Source organism: Tinamus guttatus, unplaced genomic scaffold (genome assembly GCF_059628265.1).
Source record: "Tinamus guttatus ecotype Peru unplaced genomic scaffold, ASM5962826v1 Tinamus_guttatus_pri_ptg000010l, whole genome shotgun sequence".
NCBI lineage: Eukaryota > Metazoa > Chordata > Aves > Tinamiformes > Tinamidae > Tinamus > Tinamus guttatus.
In genome coordinates this window covers 709,090-723,094 of record NW_028288544.1, presented here as the reverse complement: position 1 = coordinate 723,094, position 14,005 = coordinate 709,090, and the positions used below count along the sequence as shown (strand labels likewise).

The 14,005-nt window shown below is 40.8% G+C and overlaps 1 protein-coding gene across 1 annotated transcript in view; it reads left to right on the top strand.

Annotated features, from left to right (window-relative positions):
* The window catches only part of WASF1 (WASP family member 1), a 72,874-nt gene that overhangs the window by 50,590 nt on the left and 8,279 nt on the right, over nucleotides 1-14,005 (top strand). The window contains exon 3 of the mRNA XM_088522490.1: nucleotides 9,558-9,692. Coding sequence (XP_088378616.1) covers nucleotides 9,558-9,692 — 135 coding nt within the window. The remainder of the gene's footprint in view (nucleotides 1-9,557; nucleotides 9,693-14,005) is intronic.

Below are 14,005 nucleotides of genomic sequence, written 5' to 3'. Positions count from 1 at the left end.
GGTGAATGTACTTACAGATAAGCACTTAAAGAAGGATTACTATAACTGCATTTTAGTTGCATTATTTGCAACATACACTACCTACTCTGCTTTGTTTGTATTTTCAGAATCTTTCTCAGTTAGAGCTGAGGATAATCAAATGTTGTACATTTTTGTAGCCTTGCAGAGCCATAGGAAGGAGAGTGGAGCCCCATATGTTCTGATAAAGCCTCAAAAATGCATATGCATTTGTATGCAAACAGATATATTCCTGATCTGAATCCACAAATGCCCTTTGTGTGAATGTACATAGAGATAACATGTTTTTAAAGAACTGTTCATTTTTTAAAGTGTTTTTGACTAATGTTTAAGGTCAAAAAAACCTCAAAAGACTTTTTTTTCTATTTAGATGAAAAGTACCTGTCAAACTGTAAATGTTCCACATGGCTAATATGATCCTATTTTATATTCAGAAAAGTGTAGACACGCTACTAATAACCTGTTACTGCTGATGCACATGCTGCTTTGTCTTGCTCAGGTTACATACATAAGTTATACTTCCAGACAAAAGAATGAGTGTAGATATCTAGGTGTGTGCTATTTTAGTTAACAGTGACATAGTTTTATACTGTAGTGCCTGCTTTTGTGTACTCCGTGTGATGTTTTGTAGAACATTCAATCAAAATATTTTCTAGTATTTGCCAAATTCTGGAATTATATTAGGGCTTGGAGACTCATTAACTGTTCCTACTTTTCTTCCCCTTTTCTGATTTCATGTTCAGTATTCATTTTTCAAAATAAAATTTATCTTGGGTAATTTCACAATTCAGCTGCACAACGTGAGCAATAGAGCAAAAATAACAGCAAGTAAAGAATGTCTTAATTTAGGAATTCATTTTCTATCAGGCCATATCTTTAAAAACCTGGGAGTTGGAAAGTACCACTGACACTTATTTTTTTTTGTTATGGCTACAGAATAAAGCATTTGTTTAGTTAGTAAACATTGACATGTTCATAAGTAAGTTTTTAATTATATTAAAGTAATATAATTTATTAATAATTTTAATATAATTATTAAAATAAATATATATATATTAAAAGAGTACTGTCAAGATGCCTTTCATTGTTTTTAGTAGACCCATGCATTTTTTCCTTCCCGGTCGGATGCAGCTCTAGGTTTGACAAAAACAGGAGAAGATCCTTCTCCCAAGAGAAGGTTAGGAGGCTTGTTGGGTAGTTTGGGGTGAGATCTGGTGTCCGCCGTGTGCTCCAGCAGATTTCACTGCTAATCTGCAGCACCTCCTGTAGCTTTGTGCAACTGTGAGAATTTGGAAAGGAGCAGCAGTATCAGGTGTTATGAATCCTGAAATGTGTGTGCAGCATCCTTCTAGGTTTTGGTTGAAAGCACTTGCCTACAGCCCAGTGCAGTGCTTGAGTTTTTCTCTCATGTCCCACTGAAAGGTTAAGAAAAGCCCAAGGAGAATGAGTAATTTGCCTACGACCATTGCAGCACGATTTGTTTCCGTAAATATCAGCCATCTCTGCCACCATCACCTGCCTCTGAGCTGCTTTGCAAGCCTTGGAGAGAAATAGCTGCTCATAGAGCAGTTAATTGCAGCGAGCATGGGGGTCGAGGAAGAGGCATATCCATGGTAGAGGAGGGTGATGATTAGGAGCCCTGAAGCAAACTGGTCGTGCAGAGGTGGCACCGTGATCCCTGAAAGGTGCCAGCGCCATGGGAAGTCATGGAGGGTTTGTGGAGGGAAATGCCACGACTGTCCTCCCCAGTGCAGGGAGAGGGCTCTGCAGGCTGCTCAGCTCCACCAGGCTCACAGGTGCCCATTGTCCCAGCCCTGGGGGCCAGGATGGGGCCTGGAGCACTGGCTGGTGGTGCTCCCTCAATGCCATGAGGGAGGCCGCGGCAGCCGCGTGGCGCTGGTGCCTCCCTCGGGTGGTGGCCTGCGTCCCCACTGCTGCTGGCCCACACGTGTCCAGGGCAACCGCCAGCTGGGGACACGTCTGGCACTTGCAGCCTCGCGCTGCCCCTCCTGCCGCGCCATGACGCAGCAGAGAGCTGCAGCGGGGCCTGCGGCACCCTGCTGCCGAGCAAGGGCTGCTGCCTGGGACACAGCGTGTCAGAGCGGGCAGAGATGGCTGTCGGGGGAAGGAGAGCCACGGGCTCTTCCAGCTGCTCCATTTTCACGGCCTCATTCTCATGGTCTGTCTGGCCATCCTTCTTCTCTGCTGCTTTCTCAGCCCGTGTGCTGCCAGGGCCATCTGCCTGGCTGTTTCCTCCTGCTCCTCCCTGAGGGCACAGGCAACCAGCCGCTCTGGCAGAGCCTGCCTAGTGCTCATGGCATCTTCCTTCTGTTGTCCCTTGTCTCTGTTTTCTTCCTGCTTCACGCTGTGCTCTCCCAGGGCTGTCATCCTCACTGCACCCTTCTGCCCCTTCCTGGGGATGAGCTTCTTGGTGTTCGTGTCCTCCAGGAACTCTCCTACCGAGATCTCAGATATCTCAGATTTCTGCGGAAGATCTGCAAGGGGAAAGGCAGCTTGTGAAGGGCCAGATGGCTGCTGTCAAGCTCCTGAGTCTCCCCCAGAGTCTCCCTTTTTCCAGAGAGCCCTGAGAGGAGGTTCGGGTATAGGCACACGAACATGGGGGATGATGCTGAATGACCACTCTCGTGGGTGCTGCTGTTCTCTTGGTGCTCCTAGGTGCCCTGGCTCATGGTTCCTGCCCGGGGAAGCTGGTTAAAGCTGCTCCGTTGGCAGCCCTGTCACCCCCAGGCACATGGGGCTGAGGCCCTAACCAGCAGGGACTAGGTTGCTACTGTGCCCTATGATCCTGAGCACTCATGGCCAATGCATCTGCCACCATGCCCTGCGTGGTGGCTGTCCTGAGCTTCTCCATGTGTCGGTCTGTGGGTCTCTGTGCAGGTTGAGCCTGTGCTGAGCGTCAGACTCAAGGATAGGTGAGGTGGGCTCCCTTTGGGACATTTCCTTGTGGGCCCAGCCAGAAGGTCTTGGCCACAGCAGTGTGGTAGGGCTGGGAGCCTGACTCGTGGTTCAGGTAAATGCAGCTGACTGAAAGCTCTCCAAGAGCAGGGGAGGATGTAGGGCAAAAGGGGTCTTTTCTGCCATGTGACTCTTCCTCCGGGGGCTTGGTAACATCTCCTGGGACAAGAGCACTCTCATTTTCTGCTGTCACAAGTGCATCCTCCCTGGAATCAGCATCCATAGAGGAAACGTCAGCGTCGTGTTCTTGCTGAGCTGGGTCAGCAGAGGCATCGCAGCAGGAGCACTTGGAGGTCGGGAGGCTGCAGGTGTCTGCTCTGGGACGCTGAGCACTTGCTCAAGGCCAAGTCACGGTCATTTGCCACCATGTCTGATTGCTGTGGCTTGTCTTTGTCGCCCTGGGGCAAGGGGGAGCAGTGCTGAAACCTGCCCGTGGCCAGGGAGAAGAACCAGCTGCACTAAGGGAAGCTGCTGCCTTCTGACAGAGCCGCTCTCCTCAGAGCTTGGGAGGCCTCTTGGCGCTGTTTACTGGCCCAGCCAGGGGCTGGTATTTTGGGGAAAGAATGAATTTTGCTCTAGGAACTCTGGGCTTCCCCTGTGCCTGGCAGAAGCAGCTGTTCTTGGCCAGACCTGTCTGACAGGAAAGATGTCAGCTCCTTTGTGGCCGGCGAGGTGAGATGTTTTGGAGCTACCTTGGCTGCAGGAGGAGGCGAGGGAGGGGGATGCACGTCCATGCAGGCCCGTTGTGCAGACCTCCTTCCCGAGAGGAAACGAGCTGAAAAACAGAAATCTGTTCCCACCACATCACACTTGTCCCTCCACCCACGTACTAAGAGCTTTGGTTTCTGTGCTGCACAAACCATATGTTTTTCCAGAGGAAAAAAAAAGAAAAGACAACTTCTCCTCAAGTTAAAATCTAGGTTGAGCACGCAGGGAAAGGTGACCCTCTGTGAAAGACCTTCACATATTTCACACAACAAGGCCAAGATCCTTTGGTCTTTTGGTCCTTTCCAAGAGGACACCAGCTGGGAAGCAGAACCTGCTCCAGCCACACCACGCTTTTCCCTGCAGCCTCACATTAGTGTTTGGGGACCCGCCGACTGTTCCTTCTTCTCTTCTTTCCCTTTTCCAATTTCATGTTAAACCTTTGTTTTTCAGAATAAAAGTCTAGCCCAAGTAATTCTTCTGTTTTGAATGTCCCTCTGCACCAGTAGATGTGTCTAAATTTAATGCGTTGTGTTGTATTTTGTAGGTTTTTCCAGTGCTTTTCCTTTCTTTTTTTCATTTTATTCTTTGTGTTATGCCAAAAGTGTGCTTAATAATCCAGTGACAGATTGCTACTTACTAAGTAATTACTAAGTAATTAAGACCCATATAACCCCTCTATGCTTTCCTTTTTGCTCAGACATTCAAGAAAAGAAAATTAAGGAAGCTGAGATGTGAAATGGGATCAACAGGCAATGGATGTGTTAAAGTTTTATGTCAGAATTAATGGAGGAGGGAAATATTTTTTATCAGAATTAGAGTAACTGTCTTGTTTGGCTTTATCAAGGCGCTCTGGCTATATATTGTTATTGCTTTCTATAGTAATTAGTAATCCTGAAAGAGTATTTTCAAGTATGCATGCTATATTGTGTGGGAAGAAACTATTTAGTAGTGAATAATGCAACTTGGCATAATATAGCGTGCTGAGAAGGGTCTGTGAAGCAGGATTTGAGGCTTTTTTCCTACCTGTTTCTGTTCTGTTCTTTTATTTTCTTTTGAAAATTTACTGGACAAAATATTGTTTAGTAGTAAATGGGATTGAAATAGTAGAAATCAAGAAATAGCATATTATTTCATGTAGATGAGTAGCAGACAGTTCCTGGCTTATTTTTTCTAATCTTTTATCAATTTATGTATTTTTTAAAAATCAAATGACTAAACAAGGCATAATTTCAATTATAATTAATAATTATATTATAATAATTATAAACACACAATAATAACTATATAATAGTAATAATATTTAGTTGCTTTTATATTTCGAACATCTCTTGTCTGGGAGACTGTAACAAAAATCTGGTGGTAATTGGTGGACTGCCGTGAAATGATCCATTTAATTGTCCTTTCCCCTGGGTTTGCTAGCGGACACAGCATAGAGAATGCCCTAATTCGGATCAGTTTAAGGGCTTGACTTTTTGGGGAGCTGCTAATTTATTCCCTGATCCTGCAGGGTGGTAGCATGGTTCTAGGAACTTGTACGACACAATATATGGTTTAAAAGAGATGCAGCTGCCACGCTTGAAAAAATATGGGTTCAATTAAATGTTTAATGAGGTCGGAATAAGGTTCAAAACTGTAGATAATGGTAGTAGTTGACTTCCTCAGTCCCAGGAGTGAGACAGAAAAAAGATTTCTTCTGCGTTCAAAGATTCATATCCCTTCATAATGCTGCGTGCATTTAATTAGAAATTATTCGGTTGTGCACAGAAACCAATGCTGGACAACGTTTTTAAATGTGTGAGAAGTTATGGAGAAAAGATTCAGGAGATAAAACAGAAATTAAGAAGAAAAACTGGTAAGAGATGAGAACCATAAAGCTGATCAGCAGCCTTTCCAATTTTGTAAGACATTGTGTACTTACTACCATGGTGATGAACAGGCATGGATGATACATGTTTTGAGGGTTTTAATTAAAAAAAAGAAGAAGGCAGTGAGCAATATTGTTTTTATTCTATTTTAAGCTAGTAATGGTGCCTTATCACAGGTCTGCCTTTAATGTCAGGAAAAGAATCCTTTGAAAAAGGCTGTCAAAAATCTCCCAAGTTCCCAGGGGAAGGAAGGGCTGTGTGTCACATCCAAACATTTTATTTGGCTGTCACAAGAAGGGCACTGACTGACGCCAGAGGGAGCTGCCTTCCTGTATCCCTTCCTTATTGATGGGTTAGCATGAAAACAGCCTTGTGGAGAAGGGCCATAATGTGAATAATATATTCCTTAATTAAATGTAAATAGTAACGTAGTCTCGCGTGTAAGTGAGAAACACAATATTCTAATAATAAAAATAAATGCCAGCTTGATGGTTGGAGAAGTAGAGCTAGTAATACTGGAGAGTATTCAGATTTTTTTTTGTTACAAAAATGGCAAATTCAATGTGTAGTTCCGGTCAATTAAGCATGTTTTGCAAATACACTAAAATGGACTCATCACAGATGTTGAAATTATGCATTTGCAGAAGTCTATATTGTCGTTTAATTGAATAGGCAAATAAGATCACTGATCTTTCTAATCAGATATTAAGTATCCAGCTGTGACCGAGCTCCTGCGGCGTTACTTTAATTGTCACAGTCGTCTGTCATTCTCTGCATAGTCCTGCATGAAATGCCAGTGCCGGCTTTGAAGAAACAAACAGGATACACGTGTCCTCAGTAGTAATAACAGACTGGCAATGTTCTGCCTATATGATAGAATTAATTTTGGTCCTTTACCATTCTAACGTATTGCTTACACATTAACTGCAATGAGATCAGCTTTATTTTCTGAGACCCAGCACTGAGCTCAATTTAGGATGTCATGTTTTTATTGTCAGATTTTTCTTCAGACGAGATTTTGTACTGCTGTGTGGTGTTCAGCGTTGTCCTATCTTTTGTGCACTGTTCGAAACTGAAGTTATTTATCTAGATTATGCGCATTTAATCACATCGCAAATCCTGGATTATAAATGTTATGTACATACGAATATGCACACACAGTATGTTTTGAGCAAAAGTTGTCCATTTCACTAAAAGCAAACATTTGCTTGGAAAAAAAAAACAGCATTTAGTTAAATAAACTTCAAGTTGAAAAGGAGGCTGCCAGCAGGCACGTAGGTACAGGCATTATGGCTGGCATACCACTTCAAACACACAGATTGTTTTAAATGTATGTCTCATTTGAGGGATTAGTGTTTATAAGCCTGGGCAAATTATTCTGCACAATGTTTGTGGCTGCATGCAGCATAATAAAAAGATTGTGAGGCTGATTATTTGCAGTCGGGGCTCATTAGTGAGGCAGGTGAATTGTAAGCTTGATGAAATGATGAAGATAAAACAAACTGTAGCCTTAAAGTATGTCTTTGTAGAGGAAGTTGGTGGGTTTTAGAGCCTTCTAATTTTACTTTTTATTCCATAGATGAAATTTTACACTTGATCTTAATTTTAATTTGTATGCCTGTGAATACTCTGAGTCATCTAATTTATTTGAATAATTAGAATATATTGAAATATGTTATCTGCAAAGTTAAATGTATATGTACTAAATGTAAATTTAAATGTAGTTGAAAGAGATTCTGCTCTTGCTCTTGTGGATCGCAGGAAGCACTAGAGCTGGGCGAGCAAGCACGATGCTCCCCTCGTAATGCCCCAGTCTGCACCTCCAGCTTGGGAACCTCTTCAGCCAGCTGCAGCTTTTACTAATGCTCAGTGTGGTACCTCTCCGTGATTTTGTGCTACCAGGAAAACTTTAATTTCAGTGTTTTCAGGTCATTTGTGAATATCTGGGATAGCATAGGCCCCAGCACAGAGACTTGCCAAACCTCACCTTTCTCTACGGTGAAGACCGCTTGTTTCCTCCTATCCTCCATTTCCTATCTTTTGATAAATATTTATCCATACTATGCTTTTCCCTTTTCCATGTTAGGGACTTTAAAATCTCTCTTGGAAATGTCACTAGATCATAGTACTCCATCCATGTGTTTATAAATCCTTCAAGGAATACTTTTAACAAGAGCTATGTTGACTGTTCTCAAGTAGGTCATCCAGGCATCCATTAATTCAGCTCTTTATAATGAGAAATGTGTTAATAATGATGCTTGTACTAATTTGTTTGGTATAGGTGGCAGGCGTGGTAGCCGGTAGCTCTCCAGATGCTGCACAAAAAATGTTTTAGAACTACTGTTTTTTTGCTTCCCACTTTCCAGGCTGCAGATATTAAGCAGGTTTACAGATTGCTGCTTATATTTTATTGTTCATTTTGTCCATTTATTTCCCTAAGCTTTTCTGTAGTCATTTCAGTTTTTGTGCCGAGTATCTCACGAGGAAGAGTTCTGGCCTGAGACTCTCTGCACCTCCTTCCCCTGTGAGCACCGGTGGAAAGGGTCAGTTTAGCTCGTGTGCCATGACCTTGTCTTTACTGAGTGCTCCTTTACCCCTTCCTTACCAGCTGCCTCCATAGACTCCCTGGCAGGTTTCTTGCCACTTATGGGTTTGGAGCAGTATTTAGGAGTTCTGACTCTATGACTGTTTTTTCCTCATGCTAATATTTGGCCTATCTTTATTTTGCTTTTTACCTTTAATATGCCAGAATTTCAGATCCTTTCCATTTTCTTCATTTTTACAGGGCCTCAGCTTTTGATGGTTACCTTTTTTCTTCTACTACCCTTTTTTGTGTTCTGTTGTTCGTAGTTGTGCTGGTTTCCTATTGCCCTTCCTTAAGGTCTTTATAAATTGTATGCATTAGCCCTGGGTTTGCTTCATGGTATATAGTTTCCACACTACCGGTAGGATTTAATTCTGGTATGGGTCACTTTAGTATCTTTTTTTAAAAGCATCTCCATTTTTATGGGTCACTCTAGATCTATCATCTAAAAAAGGCAAAATTTTCTGTTCTTTTTTCTTTTCTATTTTACTTTCCAAAACTTGCATGCAGACCAAGTAGTTTGTGTGATTATCCTTCCAAAAACATTGCAAGTGCACAAATGACACACAAATTGCACACATACACACACAGTATGATAGATCATTTAAAAACCTATCTTGTGATCTTTTAGAAATATGGGTCCGAACTTTGCTAAAGTCTGGTGCCTTTTTCAGTGACGCTGCCAGGCTATCCAGACTAATCCCAAGCGTCAGTAGCACAGCTGCTACTATAAAGGAGTGCTGCTCTTGTAAGGCAGAAATGCAGTACTCTTCCTTTTTTCATGATATCTGAATCTCCTTTTCTGTTGGGTTAAATGTGGGATGCCCATTGGAGTGAATAAAGAAGATTGTTATTCTTTACTTCTGTAGAAATTGGCCAATTACTAGGATTTTGATCCTTCAAAGAAAGATGTATTATTTTAGTGTATGAATAGGCTGGCTCAAATTACACTAGATGTAAATATCTAATCCTCCTTTTTGAAAGATCTTCTGAACAGTAGTAATAGAAGAAGTACTTCTTTCTGAGAAATGCTGAGTTAAATTTCACTTGGAAAGATTAGTTAATCCTCTTATGGGAGCAGCTTCAGATGCTGTGAATCATCCTTTTATACCAAAGGAACTAAATCGGTTCCTTGGATGTCACCAAAGTCAGTCTGCTTATGGCAGCTGAAGATCTGTCCTGTAGTGTATTAAACAATTTAATTTATGATAAATTGCAAATTAAACATTTCTTTTTTTATTATTTTTCTTAAGCATTCTTAGTAAGCTAATTAAGTACAGTTTGTTACTGGTAATACTCATACATCTTAGATTTAAACACATTAGTCATCAGAAATATTTTTATAGACATACTCACTTGGCTGTCTTGTGGCACAATTTATTTTTTTGTTTTCTCTCCTATTTCAGGTAAATATGCGGAAGACATATTTGGAGAACTTTTCAATGAAGCACACAGCTTCTCATTCAGAGTCAACTCCTTACAGGAACGTGTAGATCGCTTGTCTGTCAGTGTTACGCAGCTTGATCCGAAAGAGGAAGAACGTAAGTCAACTCCTGCACAGAAGAGTTGTTATCTGTCATCTGTCATCCAAATACCATTGATACCATTGATAAGTGAAACAGAAATAGTGGTAGTTTAAATTGTAAATATAGAATGAATGCAGACTACAAATCATGAGAAGGATACTGATTTTGATTTCTCCTACAGGTTCATTTTAGTTTTATAACCTTGAGAAACTTTGAGCTCAAAATTTTTGTGGTTACTGAACAGTATTACTGTTAAAAATGAGTTTTCATTAGAACAGCGACAGGAGAGTATGTCACCACAGATCACTTAATGCACAAATATAATGAAATATATTCTTCCAGGACACATTTGTTACAAGTGAAACTCTTAAAGAGCCTGTAACCCTAAGCAGTGTTAGAGTGTTCTAGATTGTGTCGCTGAGACTCATAAAGTAGAGCAGCACCCAATTTTGAATAATAACTTTATTCAAGTTAAGCAACTTTAAGGTTGCTTTTGGGATCCCATTCTGAAACATGAAGAGCTGTTTCAATTATGAATATCTAGGTAAAATAGTGGTGAGGAGAATGAAGTGTGAAACCAGGAGGAGGATGATCTGAGGTTGTCTTTTATTGCCTATTCCACTCTGATTCCACTATTTATGAAATTAGGCTAAGGAAATTTTGATTCTGTACTCTTGTGGCATTTATTTTCGAACAGGTTTTGAAAGACAGCTGCTCACAGCTAGTAGCAGAATTTCAACAATATCATGTCTTGCCTAAAGGAATTCTTACATTAATGGGATTTTCCAAGTTTCTTGACAACTGAGCATAAATCAGGAACACACACCTCTTTTCCAGTAAAATATCATGTTTACCATGATTGGATAATGCCCCAAATCCTTTCTGTATACAGTACCAAATCTTCAGCAATTGTAATCTTCTAACCGGTGTAATACTCCAGAGTGTTAATGCCATTTCTGTGTTTGCCTTTGACAACCTATTTATTGGTTTAAATCGGGGGCGGTTTATGTTGATACAGCATGTCTGATATGGCAACCATTCACATTTCAGAAAAATGGACAGACCATTTCAAGGGATAGACTTAAATCCACTAAGGGTAGTGAAATGGAAATTTGTAGTTCCCCATGTAAATGGCCTTTGACAAGTTTGGTTGTAGGTTTCAGTACTAAATATTAACAGCTATCAGAGAGTTTCCAGAAAGATTTTTAAATGATGTGTAGTCTCAAGTGCACCAGATCAGCAGCTTCTCACAGCATTGCGTATATTTCCTAATTATTTAGCTAGGGAAGGGACAGACACTGGAATTAAACAAAACAGGAGTGAAAAAAGGAATCTTGATCAAGCCCAGAGCAGCTCAGCGTGGCTCACATCTAGTACACTGGATTTGTCTCATGCCATAGGCTAGTAGTGACTGCGAGTTCTTTAGAGGAACACGTGCAGTGCTCGGTGTCAGGAACTATTACATGATTATTTTTATTAACCTAAGAACATCCAGTTCTTGAGCCTTACTCATAAATGTCTGCTCAGAATGAGTCACCAGGTGAGGAGATCCAATAATGCGTTTTCTCAAAAATCCAGTAATATATTTCCCCAAAACCCAGGGATCAGAAAACCTTTTCTCCTTCAGTATCTTCTGTTGGGTTTGAATTTTAGAAAGTGATGACAAATAGCCCTGTTTTAGTGCTGATCTGGGCTGCAATAGCTAGAGGACATTCATGTCTCCAGAAGAGTAGTTCAGAGCAGAGCGTATGTGACAACTGGGTCTTGGCATCCACGTGTAGTATGTTAACACTGTGGTCAACTAATTCATAAGAGTTTTCACCACCAAAGTCAAACAAAGACTGAGTTAAATTGCATAATAGCATCAATCGCAAGCCATTTTCCTGGCGCTTCTCCACTTGCCTGGATGTTGCATTTGAGCACATGTGCTTCTCAAAGGTTATGCATGTGGGTTGAATTTCAAATGCTCTCTGTGATTTTTCTTCCAGTTTTCTTGGCTGTTGATTCACTTTATGGGGTTCTTAGTAAGTAGATTCAATTAGCATGCCTGTGGCTCAACACTTCAGTGCCTAAGCCATGCTACTGCCCAATTCATGTTCCAGGTATGAAAACTGGGATCTGGACTAAAGACTGGTTGTCCCTCTCCCACACCTCCTGAATTCGTACATCCAGTTTGTTTGAGGAATGTAAAAGCAGGAAGAGCAGGCAGTATTTGGAAATTCTGCAGTGCGGGTTTTCTCTGGAGGCCTTTGCTATGTAGAGTAGTTTTAGAGAGAAAATAAGCTTTGCTTGTTATTAGGCATTGAGGGGTAATCCTCAGCTGTGATCTTCACCCTGTATATATTTACTAGCACTGAAGATTAAATCTAGAAATAGGAGACTGTGGATCAGACATGCTGTAATTGATCACTCAACAAATTATGTGCAGTGAGCATCAAACATGAACATTTTATTATTTAAGGAAGGAACTGTCTTTACTGGAGAAAATACTTTGTTTGTTTCATTACTATCAGAATGAATATCAGGCTCCAAGAAAAATACCCTAATTTATATTTTTATTGGCCTAGTCACCAATAAATGATAGGTAGTTTAAAGACTTAGAGCCATACAAAGCAATTCTGAACAAGTACATTTAGTGAGATTTGCAAAATCAACAACCAAAGGAAAACAACTGAGGTATAAGAGAATCTAAGACGGGATTTTTAAATGGAATAAACCCTGATTCTTTATTTTAATTGTGAACATTGGATAGCAAATAACAGCCTGTACTCCATGACGGGCACAAAATATATGTGGTTATTTAAGAGTGCAAAAATAAATGCAGAAATTGAGATTCGTAGCTGGCATTTGTACATTAGTAGTACCACTTTCACTACTTAAAAGGCTTCTGAGCAGCTAATTAAGGTATTAAAAAGGATAAAAGACACTCTAATGAAATAGAACCTAAGGGTAAAGAGGAGAAGGCTTCTCTGGTAACACGCAACCTTGCCAACTGTAATAAACCTCAAAAGCCAAACTGAAAATCAAATAAATCCCTTTTTTTAGCCTCACAGAGGCTTCTGCTGATGCACTTAGGTAAGAAGAGAGAATATTCCAGGAACTGCAAGACATATGGGGGGAAAAGAAGACCTGCCTTCTGCCCCTTTGGGATTATACAATAGAAATCCAGCTGTTTTGTATCTTGGCTTGCAACAGCGGGATAGGAAATAGGGCAGCAGACATGGCCTGAAATATGTGTGTGTTTGTGTGTACATCTGTAGGTACCACAGAAAGGAGAATGTATCTCGCTTACATCTGAAATGGAGGCACTTTTAAAAAAATGTTGCCAAAGGCCCGATGATTTTCTCAAAAGCAGGGAGAGGGGAGAAGCGTTCTCTCATCTAGAGTAGAGGGGGGCACTAACTTCAGCCTGTTTGTTTATCAAAGGACTGCTGCTGCTTTGTTTTCTGAAAGTCTTAACCCAGCTCCAAGGCTAGGCTAGACACATGTGGACCTCACTGAAGAAGTGATGAAACATCAGGGAGGGAGAAAAATATGAGTCTGATGGGTACACCGTTGCACGAATCCAAAGGGCAGGCTTCATCTTTTGCAGTCACTTTTCCATTAGTCTTCTAAAAATCATAGCAAGATTGTTTCTGCTGAAACTGCCAAGTGTTTTTTAAATTTTAATGATTGTGGGGAAACAAAAAAAAAGAGGATATGTAAGATTTAATAGCAGTAAGGATTTTCATTTTGATTAAACAAGGGAGTGCCATCTAGTTTAAACAAGCTGATTAAAGAAACACATTTGTCCTGTATTGGAACACTGTGTTCCCCATGAAATCTCGTTGACTTCAGCAAAATCAGCTTAAGTGATTTACTGATTTGGCAGAGGGTTTTCAGTGGAACTGCTAAGTGTGTCCAAGGAATGCAAAACTGAGATGCTGTGACAGTTAAACACAAAATCTTCACCTCAAGATAAGGAGTCAGTGTTTAGTACCAAGAGGTAAAACAGAGTTGGTAGATTTTATTAGATCCCTCTGAACTACAGACTTACATTCTGGAGCTGTAGTAAGGGATTCGTGGAGCTACTTTGTAGAGACAGAGTTCTGGTTTCAGTCCAGGTGAGAAAAAAGTTCCTCTGAAATAAATAAGGATAATGTGCTTGAATAAAGGATAATGTGCTTGAACATTACAGGCGTGTTTTTCACATAATCTGACAATATCTTGCCATGGCAGTAACATTACAGAAATATATGTGCAGCGTAAAATGTGCTTGTGTTTAACATACGGTTTTAGCAATAATGCTTAATACTTATATTCCAGCTAGCTTTAAACAACTGCAGATT